This window comes from Oryzias melastigma, linkage group LG1, assembly GCF_002922805.2.
Source record: "Oryzias melastigma strain HK-1 linkage group LG1, ASM292280v2, whole genome shotgun sequence".
Taxonomy (NCBI): domain Eukaryota; kingdom Metazoa; phylum Chordata; class Actinopteri; order Beloniformes; family Adrianichthyidae; genus Oryzias; species Oryzias melastigma.
In genome coordinates, this window is record NC_050512.1 from 28,864,280 (window position 1) to 28,881,000 (window position 16,721).

The window sequence follows — 16,721 nt, forward strand, 5'->3', positions numbered from 1 at the left end:
GGGAACCAGCAGGCTCCACCTACTTTTATTGAAGCATCTGATTAGTCAGTTTATGACTTTACACTACAGAAAAAATATGAAAAAAAATGAAGGGTGTTAGTTAAGACTGGACGCATTTGGTTTGTTTAAAGTGAACCAGAGTTAGTTAGTTAGTTTTCAGTCTGAATACACCCAAGTGGACCGTGGTCCGGACCAGGAACTGCTCCCGCACCTGAAAAGCTCGCTCAGATATTTCTCAGTTTGAATACACTCTGTGCTCAGAGTGGAACAACTGAACCAAAACGGCCACAAAATGTAAAAAAAATAGATATGCATCAAAAATTGATCGAACAACTGCAGTATTGTTTGAAAACCACAGATATAAACAATATTATGTTGGTTAAAAAGGGATAAAAATCAATCAAGAAATAGTCTGTTGTTTTTTTTACCGCCTTTGTCTTTTCATGTACATGTGATCCAAACAAAAAGACGTCCAATCATAAACTTGCTTCTTCCAAGTCACACTTGAATACATTTCTCTGTCAAATGCCATGCACTATTATTTATAGCTTTAAATGCTGTATGAATAAGAAATATCAAGATTTTACGGTTTTCTGTAAAAGAATCGGACTGTATCGTATCGCCAAAAGGTTAATTGAATCCTTTTATGTATCGATTCGTGGATCATGTATCGAGATACTTATCGAATTGTGTGAAAGGGAAAGAAAAACAGCCATCTTTGAAACAGGAATCCCCAGTAGAGTGCAGTCTGAATACAGATCAAATACAAGGTTCAGGATTCGGACTTTTCCAGTCCAGTATTGTGCATCTTAGCCGCACGTATTGCATGTGGCAAACATGAATTTCCATCAGTTTTTGTGCTGGTCGCTCTTGAAATACGTGTGAATAACATCAAGAAAAATAGAAACCGTCAGACAGAAAAATATAGGTTGATATTTTCATTAGAACCTCAAATACTGAAGAATTATCCAGATTTGTATTTTGATTTGTGAACGATCTAAGAAAGGAATAAAAATACATTTAGGTAGGACATTTATAAAATAAATATTGTTTTCCATTAGAATTGCTAAGGTTACGTTTTATTATTTACATAAAATTGTGTTAAACAGCGTCCGGCTGTCAGGTTTGATGGTCTAAACCCGTAAACCGGATTTCACAGTTGAGCCAATATCACCTTTTTTGACTGACATCACCGTGAAAAGGGTCTATTCGGCACGTGGTTAAAGAGGGCCGCCCAACCTAAATTTGAATTGCGTTTGGTGTGAACGCAGTTTGAGATAATCAAGAACATGTTAAAAAAGTGTCAGAGCTAGAATGGTTTATCTGACCAACAGAATAACTGACTAACAGCTGTTTATTTCTCTGTAGAAGTCTGTGGGATTCTGGTTTTTTGGAGCCAGCGGGTACTTCCGCTTGGAACTCACTCAGTCCAGTTTTCATGTACAGTCAATAGTCACATCTGAAGTTTTTGGAGTGTATGAAATCCAGTTACCCTAGTTTGGATCTTTTTGACTTCCACTGATTCCATTTATTTAAAAAAAATTGAAGTTGGAGATCTCCTGATGTCGCTTTAGGTCAAAGCATTTCCGTTAGCCGAGCTCCAAAAGGAAAACAAAGTATCACATGGATCAGCTGGAAGGAGTCATCTTCTGTTAGAAGCATTAAGTTCTCCGGAGCAGCAGAGAAGGTTTATTGCCATTCATGAAAGGCTGAAAGAGAGAAGAAGCTTTAATGAGCTGCACTCGGTGGGATAGGCGGCCATCACTGGGGATGATGGAGCAGAATTAGAATGCAGAGGGAGCCGGCTTCTCCAAAGAGAGGAGAGTCTAACTAATATGTTCTTGCAAAGGAGAAGATGAATGAATCACAAATTAGTGATTGTCCTGAAACAACAATGAGTTCCTAATGGTGTTAAAATGTTGACGGTTCTGCGAGCAGAGAACCATCTGCTAATGTTTTGTTATTGGGGGGGAGCGCTGAATCTCAACGAGGAGGGGGAAGTGAAAGGCTTGAAGATTTACAGCTGAGGAGAGGCTTTCCCGACTCCACCTGCTCCTTCACATGTCCGTACCAATTTCTGTGTGGGGAACCAAGCAGGTTTCTTCTGAGGCTCCTGTCTTTAACAGGCCGGCCTCGTTGGGGGGCGGGGTTTGAAGATACCCTCATGCCGGGTCTGACCCCTGAACCTGAGGTGTTTGGGTGCCAAAGAGACAGACGTGATGAAGACAGAAGGAAGGGAGTTGATTCTTGTGATCAGAGCGTTGACCTGTTGTGTCGGGGGTGGGGGAGGTTGACCGTCCGCCCAGAACTCGTGTTCGTTCATTTCTTATTTCATTTTCCCAGAAATTTCTATCGGATCTTTAAATTCCTCGTCTCTCTGGAAGCCAAGAGGTCATCAGTAGAGTTAAGTGGATGTGTGCTGCAGCGAGAGCTTCAGCTGACGCTCAGATCCGACTCAGGAACTCACAGCAACTTTATCTGCACAGCGGCATCACACAGAGATGCTACAGACACACAATATCTACAGTTTTGCAAAGAAATGCATGCGCTTTTGTACGAATAGATCCGTGAACGTCTTCGTTTTCCTCGTCTGAGCTGAAATCTGACTCAAAACTGTACGACTGGATAGCTCCAATATTGCTCGCCATTTTTGTTGTGCCGGTAATGTTAGCTTGCGGGTTTTAGGGGCTGTAAGCTAGCAGCAAGCATGTAAACAGAAAGGTGATGGGAAGTGTGGGCGGGCTTACTCCATATCAGCGGTTCCACTCACAACTCTGAGGTGAATTTCTAATGAACTGCTGCCGCTCTGCAGAAACTATGTCCTGGAAAACGACACAAGTTTTTGAATTTGGCTAAAAAAGGGATAATCATAATTAAAAGACCAGCGGAAACGCTTTCAGAATTGATTAAAAGGGATCAGATCTTTAAGGTGCAGTACACCAGACAAAGGCCAAATCTGAATTCTTCCCCTTCATTTATCAAAAACACCTGGTTGCAGACAAGATGGGGGCTGAAAATCATTAGCCGGAAGCAGAAATTCCTCAAGATTTCAGAGTTGTAGCCATTTTTATTCAAACTTTTTCCTGTGAATAAACTGTTTAATTCAATTCAATTTCATTTATATAGCCCAAAATCACAGAAAATTTGCCTCATTGAGCTTCATGCAGATAATTTTACAGATGCAGAAAATTAGTCATAAAATATGAACAATAAAACTAAACAGACTAAATAAAGCTGGTTATCCCAGCCCTTAGACCCTCCCTCCCAGTATGGAAAAACTCCTAAAAACAAACCTGAGTCAAGAAAAAAGAAGAAACCTTTAGTTTCCAGGATTAGCTTAAAACATCTCCGGTGTTTAAGGTTCAAAGCTTACAAAACACATTTGTTACGGAGGCCGGTTATATACGTTTTTTCAATCAAAAAACGTTTTTAGTTTTTCTTTTGTCAAAATGTGCAGGGTGGTGGGGATGATGATGCTCCGGTTCTGGACTTCTGGAGATTTATGGAAAAATAGTGTCTTCTAATGCGGTCATCAGTCCCACTGGATGACATCATCAAAAGTCGCCGGTCGTTCATGTTAGTGCTCCAAAAATACAGTTTAATAACTTTGAAAAAAGTCATGATAAAACAAATAGTTGTTACTTACATTTAAATGTCAACTTCTGTTCTTCAGAGCATACCCACATGCAGCACAGCGCGATGTGGAACACCGTTGCTATGGTTTCTCCTTTAAAAAGACTACTCCAAATACCCCAACAATTGGAGGGGTAGGAAGAAGCCAGAGGGGTAGGGGAAGAATGTGGATTCGGCCAAAGCCAGCAGAAAAAGAAAAAGTTTCAAGTTAAAGTTGTTATTAGTTATTTTAAATTTAATTGAAAGTGGAAAAAAATTTTTTGAAAATATTTGGTGTTTAAGTTGCTTTACAGTTTTGTTCCAACTTGCTTGAGTAACAAACCCCTTAGTCCAGGGATGGGCAAAGTTTCTTACTTGTGGGCCACAAAAGGTTCTACAATTTGACAGAAGGGCTGGACCAGGATTCTAAACGTCAGAAATGGTTTGGAGAATAGAATCAATGTTTTTCTCGTAGAGGAGCAATGAAGCACCAATGAGACCCTGCTGCTGAGTTTAAATTCACGTCACACGCGCTCACATCCTCTGCTGCAAAGCAGGTGAAGTTTATCTACATTACTGGAAAGCAGCGGCTCTGATTCAGCATCAGCTCCGAGGGACGGCCTCTTCCATCTGTGAGGTGGTTTTCCTGCGTCTGACGTCAGGCTGGAGCCGCATTCTTCAAGCCTCTGACACATGTGGCTCAGAAAAAACAGTCACGACTCCTAATGGGAGCACATGGCGGCGCGGCGCACGTGTTTGCCTGTGTGCTGGGGAGAGCTGCCGTGGAGGAAATGTGTGTGACTGGAAAGCAAAGAGGCTGTAGTGAAAACACACTCTGATCCTCTGCTGACCAGTTATCAAAGCGTTCGCGGTGGTCTTTTATCAGGATTTTGGTGCTTTTAGCCAAAATAAGAAAAACTAGTTTTCCAGGACATAGTTTCTGCAGAGCGGCAGGAGTTCATTCGAAATTCCCCTCTGAGTTGTGGGCGGGATTGTTGCAGCTCCGCCCCTGTACTCTTTTCAAACAACATTCTGATTCACAGAAATTTGTTTAAAGAAATGCAATTTTAAGCTTGATTTTCTTTTTTCTGTCCTCCATCATCAGAAAATGACACAAAAACTCAATTTTCCTCAGAGTGGCTCTTTAACGAGACCTGCGGTGTTTACCTTCCCACACCTTGTTTTCCTCTCGGCGCTGCGGCTCGTGGTCCTCCATCTGGTGTTTGTGGTCACCTTTCCAAATTGTTGTTTTCCGCTTTTGAAGCCGGTAGGATTTTCCAGTCTGATGGAGATGGAGGTCTTTGGTTGTTTTCATTTCCTCTTTTTTTGTGGAGCTCCAAAACTCGCCAAGCGGAAAATAAAAGAAAAAAAAGAAAAAAACGAGATTGAGTTTAGGAACTGAAATCATTTTAGGAGCACGGATGATTGTGAGGTTTGAATAACTGAAGATGGCACAAATAGTTAACCCTTTAACACCGGACCTCCATCTTTATGTTCTTTGATTTACTGTAATGTTTTAATTAGGGCCGGGAATCGATTAAAAAAATTAACTAAACTCAAATCTGGAAAAAATTAATTGCAATTAACTATTTTTTTGTTACCGTATTTGCAAATAATCACGATATGAAGTGAAACACAAAATTGTACATTTAGAACGTTTATTTTTAACCCTTTAAGGGCCTAAAACTCAGTTTTTGTCTATCTTTGAATTTACCTCTTTATTTTCAATTTAGTATCATTTTAATCACCATAACCTCTCCTATGTGACACTACCTTTATTTGGTCATTTTTCCTTGTTTTATTCACACACTGGACATAAAATCATGCAAAAACAGAAAATTCAATTTGGAAAATGGGATTCATGTTGCTGTGGAAACTGTTTTTACAACATAGAATGAAAGTTTTAGGTTTAATTTTATAAAAACAACAAGAATACAATTTGTCAACAAACTAAAAAACATGTTTTTGAATGAAAATGCAAAAAAATATATAGGCTCACAGCTCCGTGATGAGATCTTTATGTGGAGTCAGTCTGCTGGTGTGGTTACAGCAACCAGGCAGCTCAAAAAATAAGAATTTCTCTCCTAAGAGCTCTGGTGTCTATTTGACAATTTGAATATTTGAATTCTGTTTTTTTTTTTTAAATCAGCTTTTTCTTTTTTCTCAAATTTTCTTTATTGTGCTTATGAAAAATAATAAAACATTTTTGGGGAGAAGTTTGATCCAACTGGATTTCAGATCGACTCGACTAGAATCTACACAGGTGGGGGCGTGCCTCCTGCGACGTCTGTGGGCGGGACTTTCGCAGAGAAACGTGGAGTTTCTACAATTTTTAGGCGACGCTGGTGCTTGTTATTGTGGAAAATCCATCCCAAATTAAAATAATGGTCTGTTTCCTCATTGTGGGATTTCTAATTGCAGACTTTGTAATACTGCATTACAGCCGTCAGATTTTTTAGTAAAATAAAAGGTCGCTTTTGTCCAAAAACTACAAATAAATCCCATATTATCTCTTTAATTTAATAAAATCTTAATCACAAAATATTTTTTAAAAAGTTTTCGTTCTATTACTCTGCAGGGCAGGACGCCTGAGAGCGTTAATAAATATTAACACATTAATTATGATTTATCAATGCGCAAACTGTCACAGCCCTAAGAAAGTCAAAGAAAGAAAACTAGAGAAAAAAAAGAAAAAAAATTGTAGGAAAAATCTTTAAAACCCAAAAAGGAGGGTGATTGTTTTTAACCCTTTAACACCGAAGATCCAGTGTTTATGATCTTTGATTTACTGCACCTTTTCAACCGTTAACACGATAAAATCTCTGATTTTTATCAAATATTTTCTTAATTGAATTTAAAATACTTTTGTTCCTGCCTCTTGAAAAGATGCTCCTTGCGTTCTAAAGATATTAAGAGTAAACTTTCTATTTGTTGGAACAGTCGTTGCAGAACCTTCACGCATCTCCACAGCTCAGTGAGAGTCTTCCTGCATGAAGCTCAGTCTGCTCATAAACTCTCAGTTTTGCCTCAATGAGATCATCTGTTCCTCTCATCACATCTTGATGGTTCTGTCACACATTTGAGACATTTTAAAAATCATCCAGCACATAAAAATGTTTAGTTTGCAGCTGAATCCATCACCCCTCCACCTCTTTTTCTCAACATCTGAATTATAGATCGGGTGCAGTCCTGAAGAATCGTCAGAATAATAGACTTGTTCAGGTGGACAGACTTATAGTCAGGGTTTAAAATCCCACTCCAGTGAAAATCGTGTTTTTCTGATGATGGAGGACATTTATCAAAGAATTTAAAACGAAAATCGCATTTTTGAGTATTCAAATTGTGTTTAAGATGAAAACATGCAGCTCAATTTTTGTGTGATGGGCGGGCCAAAATTTCTCATCTCTGCTCTAATTTCGATCCATCCACTGGCAAATACATCTATGAATCTCTTCATTTTCCTCCTCTGAGCTACAATCTGGCTCAACTGTTCAGCTGCACATCTGCAATAATTCAATTTTTTGCTACGCTAATGTTAGCTCGAGGTTTTGAGGGGCTGTAAGCTAGCAGGAGAAAGCGTAAACCAGGGGTCTCACCAAGGCGGTCCCCACTTTAATATAAAAGTTCAATGTTGATACAGCGCTCAAGTTTGTTATGAAATTCATTTTGACATTTCTATGTGGAGCTCACGAACCAACCAATCACGGTGGAGTATTTGACTTTTGGGGGCGTGGCATTAACCGCGCATGAAGCAGAGAAACTTTTAGAGCAAGAAACTTGACACTTTCCTCCCCAGATCACATTAATGAGTTCCTTATTTATTTATTTATTTATTTTATTTAGAAAGTGACTATTCACACGTAAGTTTCTCAATATGTGCAGCCAGTTCTGTATGGGGTTCCATTTGTGCCAACATTTTTTTTGCATCCACTATATCTACTTAACACGTTTACTGACCATTTGTTCATGTCTGTGTACTTCTAAACTGTCCACACTTCTTTGATGATAGCTTTTCAGTTTGCTTCATGTTTAAAATTTCGCTATTGTCGTTGGATCTGGTAGTCAAAAAAAGTCCTTAGCAACAGTTGCTAGCGTCGTTAGCTCCTGTCATTTCACAGGACACGCAGAAGATATTATTAGTTATTAGTTCATAGACGTGAACAAATGTTCAATAAACTTGTTCTATAGACATAAACCAGGAGTTTGCAACCTGAGCCTCCGAAGCCACATGTGGCTCTTTGGCTTTGAAGAAAGCTCCAACCATAACAAATTAATTAATTTATGTTTAGATTTAGTCATTTAGCAACATTATCTTATTGCATTTACATGTATAGATTTTAAAATAATTTGAATTTTACACTAATGTTGTGTTTTTATTTACTAGTAAAAGAAAAAAAGGGTTAAGAAACACAAAAGTCAATAAATTAAAAACTCATGTTTTTCGCATTTTTAATTAAAGTAAATCTGCTGCAGCTGGAGGATCTGATAAAACACAGGATGTGTTTTATTTTGAAAGAAACTTGAATGTGCAGTTTTAGAGAATATTTCAAAGCTAAATTTTATAAGTGGCCACAATGGCCACAAAAACATAAACAAAGTGTATTTTTGTAACTTTGAGGTGAAACTTTGCGGCTCTCGCTGAGTCTCTTTAAGCGTTAAAGGTTGCAGACCCCTGACATAGACCAAAGATATAGATATGGACGCAATAATGTATTTTGGCACAAATGGCACCCCGTACAGCCCAGACTCTGCCTTCAGTAAATTGAGACTCCTGATGTAAACAAAGGAATGCTGGGATTTTTACGTAGCCTTATTTCCATGCCAACAGTCCTGCCCACAAACCAGAATTAACTTTCTATTGGACTCCTGCTGCTCTGCAGAAACTATGTCCTAGAAACGGCACAGGCTTCTTAATTTTGGCTAAAAACGGCACAATGAAAAAAAAAAAAATCAAGTCGGAGTGGGATTTTTAGAAAAAACATGTGGAAAAATCAGTGCACAGTTTGTTGGTTTTCAGTCCCGTTGTTTGGATCTCCAGAACTCTCAGAACGTAGAGTTGTATCGTTTTGAGTCAAATAGCAAGGCAACGGAGGATTTGAACCAGCGTGAAAGAATGACGGTGAAGAAGTCTGCAGGATTTCTGGAGATGATGCAAAGAGGCGAAACAGTAGTTTAAGCGCTGGAAACCCCCCGCCAACGCGTCTGTGACACTCGTCCACGGTGTGATGAACCATGGGAAGGGTGCAGTTGCATGTGCGGCGGCGCTGCGTGACCAGGCCGTGACGAAGCCTGCTTTGGGCAGTCGGCGTCTCGGGGCTCTGCTCACTTCGCTCCTGCCGCCTCCTCGCCGTCTCACTCGAGGGCCGTTGGCTCCGGGTCAGCGTTTGCATCTCCCACTGGTGGCTTTGACAGGGTGGACGCCAAACGCTGCTCCGTTCTCCTGTTTCTCCTCCGAAATCCACAGTTTTATGAGAAAGCTCAGTCTTTGTAACACAGGCTGACGCGTAATGCAATAAACCACCTTAAATCCACTTATTTTGCTCCTGGGGGCTCTCGGTTTTTATTTCTTTTTACATTATTATTGTGTTATTTTGTTTATTTCATATGGTTCCTCTTGGTGTTTTGTTGGCGATGCGTTGGTGCAAGAAGCGGCTCCACCTCTTTAATTTGACTTGCTAAATTTGGCAGCGGGAGTCGCCTGAAATCTCCAGCAGATTGTGTGGGCCGCGTTTGGAGGCAGGAACACATGCTGCCGCGCGTTCAACAGCTGTCCTCCTGAAAGTCCCTTTTAAATTAAATTTAATGCTCAAAAATAACAAATTGAAACAGCACCTCACATATTGTGAACAAATTAGTTTTCGGCTCTCTAATATTTCATGCTTTTCACGTAATTGCTTCCTTCTGTTGCCGTGATGGCGCCGCTGAACTACTGTGTTTTCTCCCCCCGTTCTCTGCTGTTTTGACCACCGCGCCGCTCCGCAGGAGCTGGGATGGTCGTGGACTGGGAGCAGGAGACCGGCCTCCTCATGACCTCCGGAGACGTCCGGATCATCCGGATCTGGGACACAGACAGAGAAATGAAGGTTCAGGTACTTGCACCGGCTCCCTCAACTCTTTCTGCTCACTTTTCTTTTCAATAAATCTGTTTTTTAGAGAAAACTATAAAACATAGAGCCACTCTCCACTTAAAGTAATAAAATTAACCCTATGAAGCCCACTACAAAAAAAAATAATCAATTTATTTTGGAATGAAGATGTTTTTGAATTTTGATCCATTGACTATTTGATAATTTTTTGTTCACAACAATGTTAGGTACAAAAATATTGACATTAATGTTCAGAAAAAAATTACCTAATTTACTAGAGATATAAGAAAATATCGATTCAGTCCACCATCGCGAGTATTTGCACTTTTATTGATTTAAAATGCTGCCAAGACAATATTTAATACATAATTTTGATACAATACGTATCGTGATACGTATTGTATAACGATACTTATTGTATCGTGATACGTATTGTCAAACTCTTGGCAATGCACTCCCCCATTATCTACACACCGTCTCAAATTTGATCCACACATTTTTAAAGTTAGAGAGTTCGTTATCAGCTAATTTTATTACAGTAAATAGTTATTTTAAAATGAATAACAATAGATGAGTTATTCTCAACCTGTAAACTTTTACGGCCATTTTGAAATGCCTTTCTACTGCCCCTAGTGGAATGACGATGAACTGCAGAGCAGAAAACATGTTTACCTAATGATCTTTTTAAGAAAAGTTTGGATCATATTATTGGGGTCTCAGGAATTTGAATGGTTAAATGGAGGCGGGGTCTATGTCAGGTCCCCTACCCCCGTTGAGAGGAACCTGGCTCCAGACGGGGACAGCGCTCGACATAATCGGCTAATCTGAACTTTTCAGAATTGTAGTAAAACTTTTACTAAAGCTTAAAATATTGAAAAAAATCTGAGTCACCCGTGATTTCTGGTTGTGGGCGTGGATGTCTGCAGCTGGGTCGTCTTGCCCCATTTGATGCTTGGTGTCAAGCTGGGATCACCGAGTTTGTTTTTAGAGACACATGTGGAGATGAAAGTACAAGTACTTTCACTGATGTAGTTTCTAGGAACATAATCATACTCCTGAGACTTCTTGGTTTTTGGTTACTTCTTACTTTTACTTTTGCATCTGCCGACCATCAATGCAGAAGTGTCCTCCAAAGAGAACATTTCTAAACCTGAATACCTTCCAACCACTGCAAACTACTGAGTAAACTCCTCTTGGTATCTAGAGGACTTTTGGAGCTTTTTAACAATATCAAATGTGAATGTTTGGTTGATTTAACTGTTTTTTTCTGGTAATCAGGAGGTTAAGTAGATTAATGATCAAAACAATCGACTTTTTATCGTATTTTGTGTCATTTTCGCTGTTTATTTTTGTTAAAAAATGTTTCCTGTAGCAGAGGCAAAATTAGCGAAAAAGCTAGCCCGTTGCTTAATTACTAGCGGAACTCCTTAAATAGCCTAAAAATCCTCAGTTAGCCTAAAAACCCCAGCAGATAACAATTAGCCATAAAATGTTAGTATATTGATCAAATATCAGCTAAATTCCAAATTAGCATAAAAATTTTAATTAGAGGCCAAATTAGCCAAAACAAAATAAGCTAGCTCGTTGCTAGCTGAACTCCTAAATAGCCCAAAATTCTTCTGTAAACTAAATTACTCAAAAGGTTAGCCTGTTTCTAAAATAGAAGCTAAATTTTAAATTATTAAAAAAAAAACTTCTATACATAAGAAATGAGCTGAAAATATCAGCACGTTGCTAAATTATTAGCAGAACCCCAAATTAGCATACAATTCTTAGTAAACTAAATTAGTCAAAAATGTTTGTTGCTAAACTCTAAACTAGCCTAAAAACCCTGGTAGATAAATTAGCCAAAAACGTTAGCATGTTGCTAAAATAATAGCTAATCTCCAATTTTTTTTAAGTTACTATTTAATTTTTCTTCATCCAGAGAGCCCCCGTGGAGAGATAAAAGAGCCACATGAGGCTCTGGAGCTGCAGGTTGCAGACCTCTGTTCTAGTCTGTGTAAAAGTTTCTGATCTGCAGCTAAAATCTGAGGCCTGAGCTGTTTTTCAACACATTAAAACTTAATGAGTACACCGAGCAAGCTCTGCTGCTGAGTTCCAGGCAGTTAGTGTGCTCTCTCCTCCTCTACCGCGTTCATGGGCCACGCTTTGCTAATCACTGTCATGATGGATGGACTTAATACAGGTGCAAATGGCCCCGACTCGCCTGTGGCTGCGTGTCGACGCCGAGTTCAACTTCAAATGAGCTGCACATGATGGATGGCTTCAGAGGAGGTTTAATGTGAAATCGGTGTACCTGTTCAAACCGTTACCCAGCATTTCTGTGCTTTTTTTTTGCGTCCCAGGACATCCCCACTGGGGCCGACAGCTGCGTGACCAGCCTGTCCTGCGACTCCCAGCGCTCGCTCATCGTGGCGGGCCTCGGCGACGGATCTGTGCGCGTCTTCGACCGCAGGATGGGTCCAAATGAGTGGTAAAACTCTTCATTTCCAATGGTTTCGACTTCACTGATACATTTTATAACAGGATTTCTTGAGAAACTATTTCTGCTTTGGAAAAAACAAAAATCTTAAAAGTTTTAATACATTTTTAGTCTCGTTGTGTCACACATGAGTTTAGAATTCACATCAGGAGGAATCAGAAGCTGCTGACTCAAAAAAAACCTTATTCATTTAAAGCCTGTCTCTTTTTCTCCCCTAACAGCTTCATTTGATGCTTTTCTTCACTCTGGTTGTGATGTTATGCTGCCACCCTGTGGCGACTCTCATGTATTACATCCAAAAATTGTCAGAAATATTAAGATTTTTTTTATTCATCTTTAAATGCTTGAAGTACGGCAAGTTAGCAGCATTAACTTTATACACCTAAGAAACAAAAGTCAATTTTCCTTATTTGATATAAAGAAAATCTGGATATTTTAACTGGGATTTCAGAACTAAATTTGTGTAACTTAGAGCAAGTTATAATTGTCTGAATTGATTAAACTTTGCTATAATGATTTTATTTTTGATTTAATAAATAGCTTTTATTTGTAAAATCTTAATTTAATTTGTGGGTATTTTTCAGATCACAAAAAATGAAAAAGAAATTAAAATAAATCATTTTATTTAGAACTTTTGAATTCTAGTTTAGTTCAGATCTTTTGAACTAAGCCCATTAAAAACAAATAAGTGGGTGATTTAAAAGAATAAAAACATACAAAATGTCAGTTTTTACGTTTTTTTGGACATGAATAAATATTGTTTCTAAAAAAAGATATTTTAAAAATATGTAGGATTCATTTAATATTCATTTTGAATAAACGTTATCTTCATCACTTCGATAAACATTTGTTTAGGGTTTTTTTTTCACAGAAAAAATAATTTTCTTGATCGATCCACATTGTGAAAATAAATATTATAGTTGTAGGATGTAATGAAAGAATCAAAACATTTTTGGGTTAAAATTTCCTGTGAGCAGATTTTCATTTTGATTTAAGAAAATAAAAGTTTCATTTCTAGCTTAGAAAAGTACAATAATTTTAGTATAGACTTAAGTTCCTGCTAAGAACAATAAACGTTTTAAACAGGAAGTCTTTTTAAAAGCTGGTTTACAGTGTTCCCTTGCTCATCGATGTAGTTATGTTCACAAAATAATCCTCGTTTGAAGTGTTCATCTTTACTTTTTACATGTTTGGGTGTAAAACAGTTCCCTCTATAAACTCTTCTCAAGCAGAAATGAAGATTTTCACACTTTTTTTATCTTGTTTTAACTCTCAAAGTTCCAACCTTCAAAGAAAACAAGTCAAATGTTATAGAATAAAAAACAAAGATCTGAAGATGTATTTCCACTTGGTTAATTGAAGGCATTTAGAACAAGAGAAATGTCACAGAAGAGATTGATTGACGAGGTCTACAGCCAATCAGAACACAATGAGCTGGGTAAATAATAGCAATTTGTAAAATTGCATTAAAAAAATCCAAGGAAGTAATATCAGAATTTAGATTTATGAGTTTCTCTGGATTCTAACCCTCACGCAGTCCCGGTTCTGGTCTGGTGTTTCATAAACGGTTTGTGTTTTGCAGCCGCGTGATGACGTACAGGGAGCACGGCGCCTGGGTGGTCAAAGCTCACCTGCAGAAGGAGGCGGACGGGAACATCATCAGCGTCAGGTACGCTCGCTCCTCGCTAACACACCTGTGCGTTCAGCCGGCTCTGACCGCGATGCCCCTCCCCCCCTCAGCGTGAACGGAGACGTTCGCTTCTTTGAGCCGCGGACGCCGGACTCCGTCAACGTGCTGCAGACCGTAAAGGGACTGACGGCGCTGGACATCCACCCGCAGGCCAACCTCTTCGCCTGGTGAGTCTGTGCGGACGCAGCGGCGCCTCCTGCAGACTATCGCGCCTCCTCACGCCTCACTCTCTCTCTGTCGCCCCTCAGCGGGTCGATGAACCAGTTCATCGCCGTCTACAACGCTAACGGTGATGTCATCAGCAACATCAAGTACTACGACGGCTTCATGGGACAGCGGATCGGCGCCATCAGCTGTTTAGCCTTCCATCCATACTGGGTATGAACACATTTCAAACCTCCTTCATCAAAGTTTGTCATTCAAAACGGTAGTTAGCTTGTTAGCTTGTTAGCCGCTAACAGACCTGATAAGTTAAGAAAAAAATCATTTTTCAAGCGACTATTGACACATCTCACTCCTTTTTTCTGCTCACATGAAACACATTCAGACTTTAATCACAAACATTGTTCTTAAGTTTATCATAAAGCAGCTGGTGCTGCTGCAGCCCCTCCCACATCCTGAAGCACAAGCAGGAGGTGCTTAACTCTGGCTTCAAATAGTTGTAACAGCTTTTCAGTCGTGGTTAGAGCAACTTTTACCTGAGATGTTGGTGAGACTGCGCTTGGAGTTCATGTGAAAAGCGTGCGCTCCTCACGGGGAGCCTCATTGTTGGAGATAAGGTAAAGTCTCCCCTCCCCCTCCGCTCACGCTTAGCTGTGCGCGACATGATGAGCGTTCAACACTCGTGCTGTAGAGGATTGGGATTCTGGATCAAAACTGTACGACTGCATTGATCTGATTTTGTTTATTTTTGTGCCGCTAGTGTTACCTTAAAGCTTTAAAGAGTCCCGCCCACAAACCAGAAATGTGTTTCTAATGAGCTCGTGTCGCCGTGCATAAAATATGGTTTAAAGAACCACAAAGATCATAATCATAATTAAAATATCAAGGAATGATTTACCAATAGAAAAAATATGGTCGTAGTGGAACTTGAACTCATTTTACAGGAGCTCCTCTTTAATGTTCATTAAAATCATGAACCCATGAGGCAGATCTTCTGCAGCTTCACTGATTTCCCTCCATAACTGCTGGTTTCTGGTGAAGTTTAATTGGAATTTCCTGTTAAAGCTGTGAGGATGACTCAGGAAATTCCTGCTGCTATTCTGATCCCTTCTTCTTCTTCTTTTCCTCCTTTCAGCCTCACTTGGCCGTCGGCAGCAACGACTACTACATGTCCATCTATTCAGCGGAGAAGAGGCTGAGATAACACACCAGCACCCCCCATTCACCCCCCACCCCCACCAACACACTTGACTTGAGCCTGGAGCGCCGGGATGTAAATGACATTTTTCCCTGTAAATACGCCGTTTCTGTTCCAGAGGGGCTGCTGACGAAAACTACTCTATGTACAGATATATAATATTATTCTATTGTCCTTGTTCCTTCATGTTCTTCTAATGAAGCTGATGATTGTAGACTTGGCTGTGCTGAGGGACGAGTGTACATTCAAGAAGAAGAGATGTTCTATTTTAAAGAGCCGGTACGTGCAGAGGAGCTCCTCCTCCTTCCTGTTCCAGAGGAGGGTGGAGACACTGACAAGCCCCACCCACCCTTAAATTCACACTTTATTGGCAAGTTCAGGTGATGATGGAAAGATCATGTTCCTGCTCTGGCTTTCTCACCTCAGTGTGCCAAACATATTTACCCACTCACTGGGGTGGCTTTATTCTACCAAGAGAAGCCCCCCGCCCCTCTCCCCATCACCTGCAGAAAGACACGGACGGTCCTGATGGGAGCTGGCGGTGGACAGCTCAGCTGTTCAGCCTGCAAAGCAATAAGAGCGCGGCGGTGTTTGGTGGGAGGCTGCGCCGCCACAGCAATACGAAACGCTGCACCGTCGTCCTCAGAACAGCAGGTGGCAGCACCGACTCCGCCTGGCGCTGGGCTCCAGGTCCGGTTTTGGGAATTCCTGCATGGAATCGGCAGCAGTCTCCCGTTCGGATCGGGAGCTGCTGCTTTTATTTCAGCACTCAGGTATCTGGAGAGCTTCCTCAGACTCTGATTCATCTGCGTTATCGTTGTTTTCTCTTTTCTGTTTGAGTTTTTTTTCCTCTGCATGTGCAGCATCACCAACGACGTGCCTCTTTTTCAGGGCTGCAGCTTTGCCTTTTTTAGACCTTTTACTATCATTGTTTGTCTTCTTTTTAAGTTATATTTTTAATTTCTGGAGCTTTTTCTCTGCCTTGGCCTCAGAGGGGGATCAAAGTGTGGACATGCCCCGCCCCCTCTGTGACGCGCACGCCCCCCCACAAGCTTTGCTTCGAGAACCGGACCTGGTCGCCCCCCCCCTGCAGTCAGCACACATCCTGATGCTTTGAGTTTTAACATTTTAGAAAAAAAGATTTAAAGACGTAGAAATGAAAACAATCATGTTTGTCTCTGTGACTGAAGGCCGCTCTGCTGACGGTGGTTATGAGAGGAGATGACATCAGTCAAATAAACCAAAAATGTCAAACACCTGCGTCTCTGAAGTGGTTTGTGTCAATGTTACCCACTAAAAATTAATGTTTTTACCTTAAAATGTGAAATTTATTAGTTTTTGTTGATAATTTGAAATCTTTTCAAGCCATACTAATCACTTTTTTCTTCAAAAAAAGTGAATTTTTGCACAAAATTGTTAAAATTGGAATATTCAAACTCAATCGCACAAGGGGCCAAAATCCAGAACACACCTTGGGTCGAACAGAAA

At 40.1% G+C, this 16,721-nt stretch overlaps 1 protein-coding gene across 4 annotated transcripts in view; it reads left to right on the top strand.

Moving 5' to 3' along the window:
* Positions 1–16,489, top strand: part of rptor (regulatory associated protein of MTOR, complex 1) — a 181,161-nt gene extending 164,672 nt beyond the window's left edge. For all 4 annotated transcript variants that reach the window (XM_024289363.2, XM_024289362.2, XM_024289365.2 and 1 more), the window contains 6 exons: positions 9,595–9,701; positions 12,047–12,174; positions 13,766–13,852; positions 13,924–14,040; positions 14,122–14,251; positions 15,171–16,489. In XM_024289363.2, the coding sequence (XP_024145131.1) occupies positions 9,595–9,701; positions 12,047–12,174; positions 13,766–13,852; positions 13,924–14,040; positions 14,122–14,251; positions 15,171–15,239 (638 nt within the window). In that variant the 3' untranslated portion in view covers positions 15,240–16,489. The remainder of the gene's footprint in view (positions 1–9,594; positions 9,702–12,046; positions 12,175–13,765; positions 13,853–13,923; positions 14,041–14,121; positions 14,252–15,170) is intronic.
* The last annotated feature ends 232 nt before the right edge of the window (positions 16,490–16,721 follow it).